Source organism: Bombina bombina, chromosome 2 (genome assembly GCF_027579735.1).
Source record: "Bombina bombina isolate aBomBom1 chromosome 2, aBomBom1.pri, whole genome shotgun sequence".
NCBI lineage: Eukaryota > Metazoa > Chordata > Amphibia > Anura > Bombinatoridae > Bombina > Bombina bombina.
In genome coordinates this window covers 342,325,354-342,340,214 of record NC_069500.1, presented here as the reverse complement: position 1 = coordinate 342,340,214, position 14,861 = coordinate 342,325,354, and the positions used below count along the sequence as shown (strand labels likewise).

The window sequence follows — 14,861 nt, the reverse complement described above, 5'->3', positions numbered from 1 at the left end:
GTATTTAGATTAAACTTAAAAAATAAAGAAACAAGTTTTTTACCATTTCCCCATAATCCACTTAAGGGGGGTCAAAAGGCAGGGGCTGATTTATGAGGATATCTATATCTCAAAAACCAAGATGTTACAGACGTAAAAATTGGTATTTAGATTCTCCTTTAAAAATAAAGAAACATGTGTTTTACCATTTCCCCAGAATCCACTTAAGGGGGGTCAAAAGGGGGATGCTGATTTATGAGGATGAGTGAATGACTGACTTATCAACACACAGCTCAATCCGTTTAACCTAGGAATGTGATATTTGGAAGGTATGTTGTTTTTATGACGTAGGCACCAACTTAGGAAGGATTTTGGTAAATTACATCCCTAAGGGGGTGAAAAAGGGGGGTGAATTAATTTATGTGGATACCTACAGTATATCTCAAAAAACGAAGATGTTACAGATGTGAAAATTCGTATTTAGATTCTCCTTGAAAAATAATGAAACACGTTTTTTACCATTTCCCCATAATCCACTTAAGGGGGGGGGTCAAAAGTGGGGGCTGATTTATTAGGATATCTATATCTCAAAAAAACAAAGATGTTACAGATGTAAAAATTGGTATTTAGATTCTCCTTTGAAAATAAAGAAACACGTGTTTTACCATTTCCCCAAAATCCACTTAAGGGGGGTCAAAAGAAGCGGGCTGATTTATGAGGATACCTATATCTCAAAAACCAAAGATGTTACAGACGTGAAAATTGGTATTTAGATTCTTCTTAAAAATAAAAAAATGTGTTTTAACATTTCCCGAAAATCCACTTAAGGGGGGTCAAAAGAGGGGGGCTGATTTATGAGGATACCTATATCTCAAAAAACTAAAATGTTACAGACGTGAAAATTGGTATTTTGATTCTCCTTAAAAAATAAAGAAACACATGTTTTACCATTTCCCCAAAATCCACTTAAAGTGCCATGATACCCAAATGTTGAAACATTTGAAAGTGATGCAGCATATCTGTAAAAAGCTGACTACAAAATATCACCTGAACATCTCTATGTAAAAATGGAAGATATTTTACCTCAAAGTGTCCTAAGTATTCACACCCCATTGTAAAGGACTTTAAGCAGCAAATCAGTATGTCTGTTCCGGGACAGGCAAGGGAGTGAGTCTCATGAACACTCATGTTATTTCCCTATTCAGTTTAAGGAAGTTTACTATGAAATCTCATGAGAGTTGAGTCAAATCTCATGAGATCACAGTAAAAGAGTTCAAGATCTCAGCACTATTGATGCTGATTGGCTGCAGTTCATTTCTTCAATTTTTATTTTATTTTTTTACCTGTAGCTGTGCAGTAACTGAAGTATAACTTTTTACAAAGAACTTACTCTGGAGAGCTGAGGAAATTGTGAGGTAAAATATTGTCCTTTTTTACATAGAGATGCTCAGGTGATATTTTCCTGCCAGCTTTTTACAGTTATACTGCATCAGTTTCAAGTGATTTAGCAAATGAGTATTATGTCCCTTTAAGGGGGGTCAAAAGGCGGGGGGAGCCGATTTATGAGGATACCTATATCTTAAAAACCAAAGATGTTACATACATGAAACTTGGTATTTAGATTCTCCTCGAATAATAAAGAAATACGTGTTTTACCATTACTCCAAAATCCACTTAAGGGGGTCCAAAGGGGGGGGACTGGTTTATGAGGATACCTATATCTCAAAAACCAAAGATGTTACAGACGTGAAAATTGGTATTTAGAGTCTCCTCGAATAATAAAGAAATACGTATTTTACCATTTCCCCAAAATCCACTTAAGAGGGGTCAAAAGGGGGAGGCTGATTTATGAGGATGACTTAATGACTGGCTCATCAACTCACAGCTCAATCCGTTTAACCTAGGAATGTTAAATTTGGAAGATATGTTGTTTTTATGATGTAGGCACCCACTAAGGAAGGATTTTGGGAAATTACATCCCTAAGGGGGTGAAAAAGGGGGGTGAATTCATTTATGTGGATATCTATATCTCAAAAAACGAAGATGTTACAGACGTGAAAATTCGTATTTAGATTCTCCTTGAAAAATAAAGAAACACATGTTTTACCATTTCTCCAAAATCCACCTAAGGGGGTCTAAAGGGGGACGATGACTGATTTATGAGGATACCTATATCTCAAAAACCAAAGATGTTAAAGAGGTGAAAATTGGTATTTAGATTCTCCTCGAATAATAAAGAAACATGTGTTTTACCATTTCCCCAAAATCCACTTAAGGGGGGTGCTGATTTATGAGGATACCTATATCTCAAAAACCAAAGATGTTACAGACATGAAAATTGGTATTTAGATTCTCCTTTAAAAATAAAGAAACACGTGTTTTAACATTTCCCGAAGATATCCACTTAAGTGGGGTCAAAAGGGGGGGCTGATTTATGAGGATACCTATATCTCAAAAACCAAAGATGTTACAGACGTGAATATTGGTATTTAGATTCTTCTTTAAAAATAAACACATGTTTTATAAAATTTCCCGAAAATCCACTTAAGGGGGTCAAAAGGAGGGGAGGGGTGATTTATGAGGATAACTACATCTTAAAAACCAAAGATGTTACAAACGTGAAAATTAGTATTTACATTCTGCCTTAAAAATAAAGAAACACGTGTTTTAGCATTTCCTGAGAATACAGTTAAGGGGGACAAAAGAGGGGTGATTTATGAGGATACCTATATCTCAAAAAATGAAGATATTACAGACTTGAAAATTGGTATTTAGATTCTCCTTTAAAAATAAAAAATATGTGTTTTACTATTTACCGAAAATCTTCTTTAGGGGGGTCAAAAGGGGGGGGGGGTGATTTATGAGAATACCTATTTCTCAAAAACTACGGATGTTACAGAAGTGAATATTGGTATTTAGATTCTCCTTGAAAAATAAAGAAACACATGTTTTACCATTTCTCCAAAATCCACCTAAGGAGGTCTAAAGGGGGACGACCAGGGCCGGATTTCCCATTAGGCACAGTAGGCATGTGCCTACAGGCGCCTTGCAGTGAGGGGCGCCTGCCTGTCAGTAAAAAAAAAATAATTTTTTTTTTTGGTGAGGGCATTAATTTTAGTAAGAATTGTGCTGCCAGGTACTTACAGAGTCGAGTGTTTCATTGGGAATATGTTACAGCAGTTGAGGGAGCCATGAAGGAGAGAAGGGCAATGATTAAAACTAAACCCCTCCCATTTTTGCCAGGGATGTTTAGTTTCACTTTTATTTTCTGTACTTCTGTTGCCTCACACAGCCAAGCTCCATGCTGATGTGTAGCAGATACTTTTGTTGAGGAATGAAAGCTTCAGAATCAGAACAACAGGTTAGGACTGTACAAGGCTTCTAATGCTGCCTAGAATGACAACATAACAAGCAGAGCACTTTAACCCCTTGGCTACCAGAGAGGGTTGCAGTGTATTCACTTGTTATGTGCTGTAGTGCATTTTGCTAGTGTGTAAACCACTCACATGGCATATTTGTTTTTGTATGTATGTATATGTATGTGTATGTATATATATATATATATATATATATATATATATATATACACACACACATACACACACATCACATTAAAAAATGTTAATCTGTTATTTTATCAAGTAAGTGTGGTATGTTTGTGTTTTGGGGTAAATTACATTTCTAATTTTAAACACATTTGTTGACCCCTGGATTACATATAATCTACAACATTCCATTTTTTCCTTTAAGAGCAACATCATATTATATTTATATTTCAGAACAAAATAAATGTAACATCTGTGTGTATTTGTACCAAAAATATCAGAGTTCACAAGATTTTTTTCATGTAGTGGAAAAAAGACCTACGTTTTATATTTTCTTCCACTGGCTGTAAAGGTTGTTGATGAGCTTGCATGCTGCTAGTTTTAATATTGCTATTGTTTACACAAAACTGTGTTTAACTCCAACAAAATGTTAAGCACATAGTCAAAGTCATCTCCAGAAAAGCAATACACTAATGGCTTGTAAGTAAACATGTGCTATGAGTCTGCACAGATGCGTATTGCTGTCTCAGAACTGACATTGACTATGTGTTTAACTCTTTTGCAAGAGGCTAACACACTTCTGTGCAAGCACTAGTGCAATAATAAAATGCTCTAGCACACTGTCACATTTTATGTCCCTTTAAATAGGGTTTTCTTTAGAATATTTTGCATTAAAAGTTTAACATGATTTGTTTATGTTATACATAATAGAAATTGAGTCAAGTGAGTCATTTGAGTCAAGTGAATATTGATTTTTGGTGTAGCTTCCATTACAACAAATATTGCAATTGGTGTGTGTATTTGTGTATCTCCATAAAATGGAAAATGTAGGTTTTTGTGCCTACAGGCACCTGAGATGTAAATCCGGCCCTGGGGACGACGACTGATTTATGAGGATACCTATATCTCAAAAACCAAAGATGTTACAACATGAAAATTGGTAATTAGATTCTCCTGAAAAATAAAGAAACACGTGTTTTACGATTTCTCCAAAATCCACTTAAGGGGGTCCAAAGGGGGACGACGATTGATTTATGAGGATACCTATATCTCAAAAACCAAAGATGTTACAGACGTGTCAAATTGGTATTTAGATTCTTCTTTAAAAATAAAGAAACACATGTTTTAACATTTCCCAAAAATCCACTTAATGGGGGTCAAAAGGAGGGGGGTATGATTTATGAAGATATCTATATCTCAAAAACCAAAGATGTTACAGATGTGAAAATTGGTATTAACATTCTCTTTTAAAATAAAGAAATATGTGTTTTACTATTCCCCAAAAATCTACTTAAGGGGGGTCAAAATAGGGGGGGGGGGTTAATGAGGATAACTATATCTTAAAAACCAAAGATGTTACAAACGTGAAAATTAGTATTTACATTCTGCTTTAAAAATAAAGAAACACTTGTTTTAGCATTTCCTGTGAATACAGTTGGGGGGGGGGAAGAGGGGGGGTGATTTATGAGGATACCTATATCTAAAAAAATGAAGATATTACAGAAGTAAAAATTGGTATTTAGATTCTTCTTTAAAAATAAAAAATACGTGTTTTACAATTTTTCGCAATTTTTTTTCCAAATCACAAAATCCACGCGAGCGAAGCCACGGGCAACAGCTAGTATACATATATATTTAAAAATATGCGGCCATTACTGCTTCCCAGCAAAGCGAACGTGAGCTCGCGTTTGCATTGCTGTTAACTTGTAATAGCAGCACACATTAGCATGGAATGAAAGCGATATTTAGCCCTTTATTTAATATATTTTTATTCAGTATTGTGTCTCACTCCTATAAAGCTGCAAATTTTGCCTCTTTTTTATGCTTTATTGAGGGAGGTTTTTTTTACTTTAATTTGTTTAGTTATGCGTTCATTGCTTTTTCATGATGCTGCTATCCTTCACAGTGGAGCGTGTTCTATACACTAAGAGGTGAGCCGTTATGATTTTAAAAAAAGTTAATCGCAACTCACATTTGTGATTAGGGGTGGGTACCAATTTTTTTTTAAATTACATAATTTTTTAATCTTGATGTTGCAACAACAACAAAAAAATGTATTGACTCAGAGCCAAAATATTTACTATTAGGCATTGGCTGTAAGGCACATTTTTCTAATATAATACTTCCACACAAATTAGTGCTAATGTCTTACACAGATACAGCTATGCCAGATATGTTGATAAATCGTGTCACTGCTGTACAGCTGTAACACAACTATTCCAGGTATGTTGAAAAATGGTGTCACTTATATGCAGGTACAATTATTACACAGTACCAAGCAATTCCTGTTTATAGCTCATATACTGATTGCTGGCAGTGGTCACAAGACGGGAAATGTTTAGTTCCATTAACTTTACAAATGCAGTAAAATCTATATTCTATATCATGCAACATATAGCATACAGCTATTCTAATTGGCTGCACAAAGACAAACAATTTTATCCTTGAAAAGAAAAACCTCTCTATCTTTACAAACAAATCGATCTTGTAAAGACCGTAAAGTATAAAAAGACCTACCTTGTGTCTGTGCATAGCTTTGTATTGCACAATATATAATGTATTGCTAGCATACCTCAGGACATACTTGAGAATGAGAGAAATCTCAATGTATTTTTTACTGGTAAAACATTTTATAAATAAATTAAAAAATAAAATAATCAGGCAGTGTTGCTGCTCTGCTAATCAAATCAATTATTTCTAATCATTACATTACACAATCTGTTCACAAAACATGTTTTTGTCCAATGTTTATAACATGATCTCTACAATGTCCAGTAGAACGCTGGAAGAACAAGGTCCTCTTCAGGAAGCCATTTGAATTTTCGACAAATCTCTCTAATTTTCCATTATATTCAATAACACTAATGACATCACTCACCTGGACAGAACCGTTGCTATTCTTCTAGCATAAAGTTTTGTGTTTGATACCTGCAGAAATAAAGATACATTGAGGCTGAGAACTGTTCTGATATATCAGACATCTGCTACACCACATTGTCTGGAGTGACAGAACAGCACAATACAGGCTTAGGCAACTGCATTACAATGTTTTTCTCCAATATACAATTAGAAATAAAGAGATCTGTGTTATGAAGATAAATATGGAAAAACATGCAAAGGAGAATATGATATGAGAATATCTGGAGAGCAGAGAAATTTGAGGCACTTAATTAAAAACATGCAGAAAAAAATATACATAACCAAATAATATTTTGGGCAAATTAATTTGATTAAACGGTTTAAAGGTCATATCTGTTTACATGGTATGAAATATTTCTGAACTTTCATTCACCTGATGTTCACGTCTGAGCTTTCTTTGTATGAGTTGGAGAAAACGTAATAAAAATAAGGTTCTCTTCTAACAGAGGCAGTTCAGGGAGTCAATGGAAAAACAAAAACACATTTAAGCTATTTATTGTATCAGGATAACCAGAAATTATTTTATTATTATTTGATGTTTTTATGATTTTAACTATTTTACCATCCTATTTAGGTGCTTCATGTTAACTCATATAGTTTAGATTTAACCCTTTGAGTGCTAATGACGGCTCTGAGTCGTCACAGAGTTTCTCACTCTGGTGCTAATGACGGCTCAGAGCAGTCATGAGCACTCTCCCACCTTGAGAGAGATCTGGGGGCTCCTAACCGCTCCTACCCCGGCGATCGTGCCTGTAGAGTGACAGGCATCGCTGGGGATTCACGTGATGCGCGTAATTACGTGATGACGTCACCGCGCAACTTTATTTATACTTAACAATGTTAAGTATAGGAGGAGGGGGCATGCTGCTTAGAAGCCTGTATCTCAGGCATCTAAGCAGCTACAGACCACCAAGACCCACTGTTGGAAAGGTAATCGTCTAACCTTTTCAACAGTGTAAGTTTTGGGGGTCTGTAAAAAAAAAAAAGTTAAAAAATGTTTTTTCAAAAAAAATAAATAAACCTTAGAAAATATTAGCACCCAGGTGGGAAAGTGCTTAGCACTCAAAGGGTTAAATAAATATATTTGGGTGAATGCAATTTAAAAAAAAGAAAAAAACATTTACGTCTACTATCAAATTTTCTTTGTTCCCTTGGCATCTTTTGTTAAAAAGCAGGGACATAAGCTCAGAAGTGTGCACGTGTCTACAGCACTATATGGCAGGAGTTTTGCAACATTGTAACCATTTGCAAGAACACTAGATGGCAGCACTATTTATTGACATATAGTGATCCAGACTCCTACCCAGGTATCTCATCAACATGGGAACTAAGCAAATTTGATAATAGTAAAGTAAATTGGAAACTTTTTTAAAAATGGTATGCTCTGTCTGAATCCCAAAAGAACAGTTTTAGGTTCCATATCCCTTTAATACACACAGTTACAGTGTGTTTCTTTAGTGAGTAAGACTTCTTACCAGTTTAAATGATGAACTGACCTGATATAATTCGCCATTCATATATCCCTTTATGTTATCCCACAACTGCCAAATAAAGCTTAACGTATACAAAAAGGTGGACACATAAAACATCTGCAAAGAAAAAAAAAAGAATATTACAATATTACAAGGTGTTTCAGTGAAATGTATGACATAGATTAAACCTGTGAAAAGGTTTTTATGACTGAATTGAAAAAAAAAGTTATTAATGCATTTGTGCGGCAAAATAATCTGCTAATTCCTTTGAGTAAAAAATAAATATCTAACACTATATAAAACTTTGCTTCTCATGTTTTATGGTTATGATGGTTAATAGGTAAGAATTGGTGACCTATCAAGTACTAAAATGATGTTAATAGTAACTGTGAGAGATCTTATTGAAAATATCATTTCCTCCTGTCCTCATCTGCACCCTATGATACGCTGTTTTAAAAGCTTTTTCAACCCAAAAATTGCTTTGAATAGATAGATAAATAGATAGATGATAGATAGATAGATAGATAGAACAGCTAGCTGTAGGTTGTTTTGTCATCACTAAATAATTTGTTCAAGAAGCAGTAAAGTCAATAAGTACAATTTTGTTGTGGGAGGAAAATGTGTCCTTGCTTGAAGAGTTGTCCTTGTCAGCCCTGTTAAGGATATCAATCCAGCCCTGATTCTCTGTCAAATGTCAGTTAATGTAATGAAAAGCTTAGAACAGTAACTAAGGGGAATCTAGAAGGAAAACAATATTTAAACTGTTACTTCAGTGACAAGTTATGTAAAATATGTGTCCCCAACCTACACCTAATACTTCAAAGGAAATACTGCTCTCTTGTGACACATGCGGGCTTTAGTCGTTACATTTATATACAAATACATACAGGGAATGAACCACAGCTCAATAGTAGCTTGTTCAATGGCACAGTTAGCAACTGGGTGTAGCTTATTTTAAATGTATATAGCATTTTGTTAAACTATTGCAGTGTTTTTGTTAAAGAAGAAAGCAAAGCTACTCTAGCCAGAATTCTTAGAACTGTTTGCTTCACTTTATTTGGCCAAGCTTTTACACACATGCGTATATATACAAATTCACGCACACATACAATCACGCAAGCACACACACTTACAATCACACAAGCATACACACATACAATCACGCAAGCACACACACATACAATCATGCAAGCACACACACATACAATCACGCAAGAACACACATACAATCACACAAGCACGCACACATACAATCACACAAGCATGCACACATACAATCACGCAAGCATACACACATACAATCACACAAGCACACACACATACAATCACGCAAGCATACACACATACAATCACGCAAGCACACACACTTACAATCACGCAAGCATGCACACATACAATCACACAAGCATACACATACAATCATGCAAGCACACACACATACAATCACGCAAGAACACACATACAATCACACAAGCATGCACACATACAATCACGCAAGCATACACACATACAATCACACAAGCACACACACATACAATCACACAAGCACACACACATACAATCACGCAAGCACACACACATACAATCACGCAAGCATGCACACATACAATCACGCAAGCACACACACATACAATCACACAAGCATGCACACATACAATCACGCAAGCACACACACTTACAATCACACAAGCATACACACATACAATCACGCAAGCACACACACATACAATCATGCAAGCACACACACATACAATCACGCAAGAACACACATACAATCACACAAGCATGCACACATACAATCACGCAAGCATACACACATACAATCACACAAGCACACACACATACAATCACGCAAGCATACACACATACAATCACGCAAGCACACACACACTTACAATCACGCAAGCATGCACACATACAATCACACAAGCATACACACATACAATCACGCAAGCACACACATACAATCATGCAAGCACACACACATACAATCACGCAAGAACACACATACAATCACACAAGCATGCACACATACAATCACGCAAGCATACACACATACAATCACACAAGCACACACACATACAATCACACAAGCACACACACATACAATCACGCAAGCACACACACATACAATCACGCAAGCATGCACACATACAATCACGCAAGCACACACACATACAATCACACAAGCATGCACACATACACTCACGCAAGTACACACACACACAATCATGCAAGCACACACACATACAATCACACAAACACACACATACAATCACGCACACATACAATCACACAAGCACACACACATACAATCACACAAACACACACATACAATCACGCACACATACAATCACACAAGCACACACACATACAATAACGCAAGCACACACACATACAATCACGCAAGCATGCACACATACAATCACACAAGCATACACACATACAATCACACTAGCACACACATATACAATCATGCAAGCACACACACATACAATCATGCAAGCACACACACATACAATCACACAAACACACACATACAATCACGCACACATACAATCACACAAGCACAGACACATGCAATCACATATACAATCACGCAAGCACACACACATACAATCACGCAAGCACTCACACATACAATCACGAAAGCACGCACACAATCACACAAGCACGCACACATACAATCACACAAGCACACACACATACAATCACGCAAGCATACACACATACAATCACACAAGCACACACACATACAATCACGCAAGCATACACACATACAATCACGCAAGCACACACACTTACAATCACGCAAGCATGCACACATACAATCACACAAGCATACACACATACAATCACGCAAGCACACACATACAATCATGCAAGCACACACACATACAATCACGCAAGAACACACATACAATCACACAAGCACACACACATACAATCACACAAGCACACACACATACAATCACGCAAGCACACACACATACAATCACGCAAGCATGCGCACATACAATCACGCAAGCACACACACATACAATCACACAAGCATGCACACATACACTCACGCAAGTACACACACACACAATCATGCAAGCACACACACATACAATCACACAAACACACACATACAATTACGCAAGCACACACACATACAATAACGCAAGCACACACACATACAATCACGCAAGCATGCACACATACAATCACACAAGCATACACACATACAATCACACTAGCACACACATATACAATCATGCAAGCACACACACATACAATCATGCAAGCACACACACATACAATCACACAAACACACACATACAATCACGCACACATACAATCACACAAGCACAGACACATGCAATCACATATACAATCACGCAAGCACACACACATACAATCACGCAAGCACTCACACATACAATCACGAAAGCACGCACACAATCACACAAGCACGCACACATACAATCACACAAGCACACACACATACAATCACGCAAGCATGCACACATACAATCACACAAGCATACACACACACATACAATCACGCAAGCACACACACATACAATCACGCAAGCATGCACACATACAATCACACAAGCATACACACACACATACAATCACGCAAGCACACACACATACAATCACGCAAGCACACACACACACAATCACACAAGCACACACACATACAATCACGCAAGCACACACACATACAATCACGCAAGCATACACACATACAATCACGCAAGCATGCACAAATACAATCACGCAAGCATACACACATACAATCACACAAGTATGCACAAATACAATCATACAAGCATACACACATACAATCACGCAAGCACACACACATACAATCACGCAAGCATGCACACATTCCTGGACACGTATGTAAACACACTACTCCCAAAAATGTAATGGCGTGGAGAATTTAGACTCGTATTCCGAGAGCAGAGTCAGAGAGGTTCGAGGATGGCTAGATCTGGCTGTCATTAAGTGTAGCTGAGGCTCATAGGAATGGTGTTTACAAGTCTGGTGGTTTGGGGCAGAGTTCTGTGTGAGGCTTTATAGTGACATTAAACACTAAATAAATGCTAGACAGAATAATGAATTCAAAGCAAAACTTAGCATGAAAATAATATGCAGGTGTGCTCTTCAAAGTTACTAGTTGCTTAAATATCGAAAAAATAAGTCTAAAGTTTTAGTGTCCATAAACATTGGTTGCTACCATATTGTAACCTAGGATTCCTTATCTGCTGACGCCTATTAGGGACATCTAGCCTATGAGTGAGTCAGTACAGTGTGAAACTAATGACTGTATGGAATACAACAGTGCTAAGTCCAGAGTTTTCATTTGCATTTGTGAAAGGAACTAGAAAGCCCACCATTTTCAGAATTAAATTACAGGAAAAGAAGGCAAAATAAAAAATGAAAAGCATATTGCTGTTATTTTACTACATATAATTAATTATTTTATAGTACATTCTATGTAAATATCTCTTTAATGTTCCAATTTAACTAGGAAAACCTAGATATAAATAAAGAAGTGGGACAGATCCCACAATCCATGACTAGCTTGCACAGTGCGTGATGATGATTCAGTGCTCTGCACACACAGAAATTTACATTTTTTTTTTTGGCGCTGCATAGACATAATAGAGAGATCAGTGTGAAATATCAGGTTCTTTGCATGATTCTTAATGGGAAAAATGGCCCTAAAAGCTGTGTTAATCACTGACAGGTTTTTTTGCATAGCCAGCAATGAGGAAAAAAAAATACAGCCCAATATGCTACTCTATAAATGTGAGCTTTATTTGTTTTATACTTTTGGGTTTCTTTCAAACAGGTGAGGAGAGTCTACAATCAATTACTCATAATATTCAAAAAGCCCTTTGTCTGATTGTCAATGTCTGTGAGTCTTAAAATATCTGAAAACAATTTTAGTATACAAAAGTTAAAGTTCAATATAAGTTAAACTATAACAGCACTGCAGTTTTAATTAAATTCACTTCAAATGGAAAGCTTTAATCAGTAACGCTTCCTTTACATTCTCAGGGTATATTTAAGAAGCAGCGGATGCTGCTTATTCCGTGCGAGCCTTCCGGCTCGCCGGAAATGTACGTTAAAAAGCAGCGTTCTTAAGACAGCTGCTCCTTAAAGGGACACTGAACCCATTTTTTTCTTTTGTGATTCAGATAGAGCATGCAATTTTAAGCAACTTTCTAATTTACTCCTATTATCAATTTTTCTTCGTTCTCTTGCTATCTTTATTTGAAAAAGAAGGCATCTAAGCTTTTTTTTTTTGGTTCAGAACTCTGGACCGCACTTTTTTTTATTGGTGGATGAATTTATCCACCAATCAGCAAGGACAACCCAGGTTGTTCACTAAAAATGGGCCAGCATCTAAACTTACATTCTTGTATTTCAAATAAAGATACCAAGAGAATAAAGAAAATTTGATAATAGGAGTAAATTATAAAGTTGCTTAAAATTACATACTGAATCACGAAAGAAAAAACTTGAGTTCAATGTCCCTTTAACTCGTCCGCCACCTATGAGCTGGCAGACAGCAATCATTGTGATCATATACGATTGGGATGATTGACACCCCCTGCTAGCGGCCAATGTGCAGGGGGTGGCATTGCACAAGCATTTCACTAGAAATGCTTGTGAAATGTTAAATACCAACAGTGTATGCTGTCGGCATTTAGAGATGTTGGGCGGACATGATCTGACATTTGTTAAATCGACCCCTCAGTGTGGAGGAGAACTTATCATCCTCTACGTTACTTCCCCTGAGTGTAGTATGTCTTCTCTATATAAAGATCTTCTTACTTCTGTTATAACAAAGTAATGGTGGTTCAATACATTATTAAAAGAATGTGTTTCAAGTAACCTACCTAGGGTGGCACAATAAAGGTATAGCTATGATACCCAGATATAACTAATTTAATTCACAGCACAATTGTTAAAATAAATATAAAAAATATAAACGAATATATAAAATGGCTCAGCAGTGAAAAGTGTTCATGACTTCTATTGACAAGTTCCTCAGCAAGGTTTGCAAAAACTATTGCGTTTTATTAAATATACTAATTCCTATACTCTAATGCCTAGATGTATAACAATTGATTGAGGGGAATTCTCTTATTTGAATAAGGGGGTCACATGATATCACCACATATCTCATCACTCATTTGATGTATAATGAGGAGGATTGGACCCTGAAAAAAAAGAGGTTATTTTTTCTATTATTTCAGACAATTCATATAGGGCAAATGCCCTCATTTTAAATAGGGGGTCATATGATATCACTACATGTCATAGTCAGGACTCACACACGAAGGGGTCTATTTAAGAAGCAGCGGATGCTGCTTCCGACCCATTCCGCTTCACTTCCGGCTGAAGCGGAAGTTAAGAAGCAGACTGCTGCTCCTTAACTTGTCTGCCACCTCTAAATGGCGGACAGCAATCCGCCCGATCTATTACAATCGGGCTGATTGACACCCCCTGCTAGCGACTGATTGGCCGCGAATCTGCAGGGGGTGGTATTGCACCAGTAGTTCACATTGATGTGCGGCGGACATAATCCGCTATATCAGATCATGTCCGTCCGTCCGCACATTAATAAATGGACCCCTATGAGGAGTATATGACCTTGCAAAACAAAATAGGTTAATTTTTCTATTGTTTTAGACAGTGTCTTATATTTTGAGATTCCCTCATAAAAACAATTGGGAGTTTGATATGTATATCCTTAGGGGAAAATATTCATATTTTCATGTCAGGTTAGCACACGTGAGAATATGCATTCGGGTTTGCGGGCGAGTTGGGTGTTTTTCCCCCACTTTTTTGCTACATTGACTTCTAAGGGGGAATAGGTTATCGTGTGTGGAGAATGAAAATGGTTATGCAAGAACCAGCACTGATGAGCAAAAAT

At 36.7% G+C, this 14,861-nt stretch overlaps 1 protein-coding gene across 1 annotated transcript in view; it reads right to left on the bottom strand.

Moving 5' to 3' along the window:
* Window positions 1-14,861, bottom strand: part of TMEM116 (transmembrane protein 116) — a 72,168-nt gene that overhangs the window by 25,957 nt on the left and 31,350 nt on the right. The window contains exons 5-6 of the mRNA XM_053699753.1: window positions 7,940-8,032; window positions 6,403-6,452 (exon numbers count right to left, since the gene is read on the bottom strand). Of these exons, the coding sequence (XP_053555728.1) occupies window positions 6,403-6,452; window positions 7,940-8,032 (143 nt within the window). The remainder of the gene's footprint in view (window positions 1-6,402; window positions 6,453-7,939; window positions 8,033-14,861) is intronic.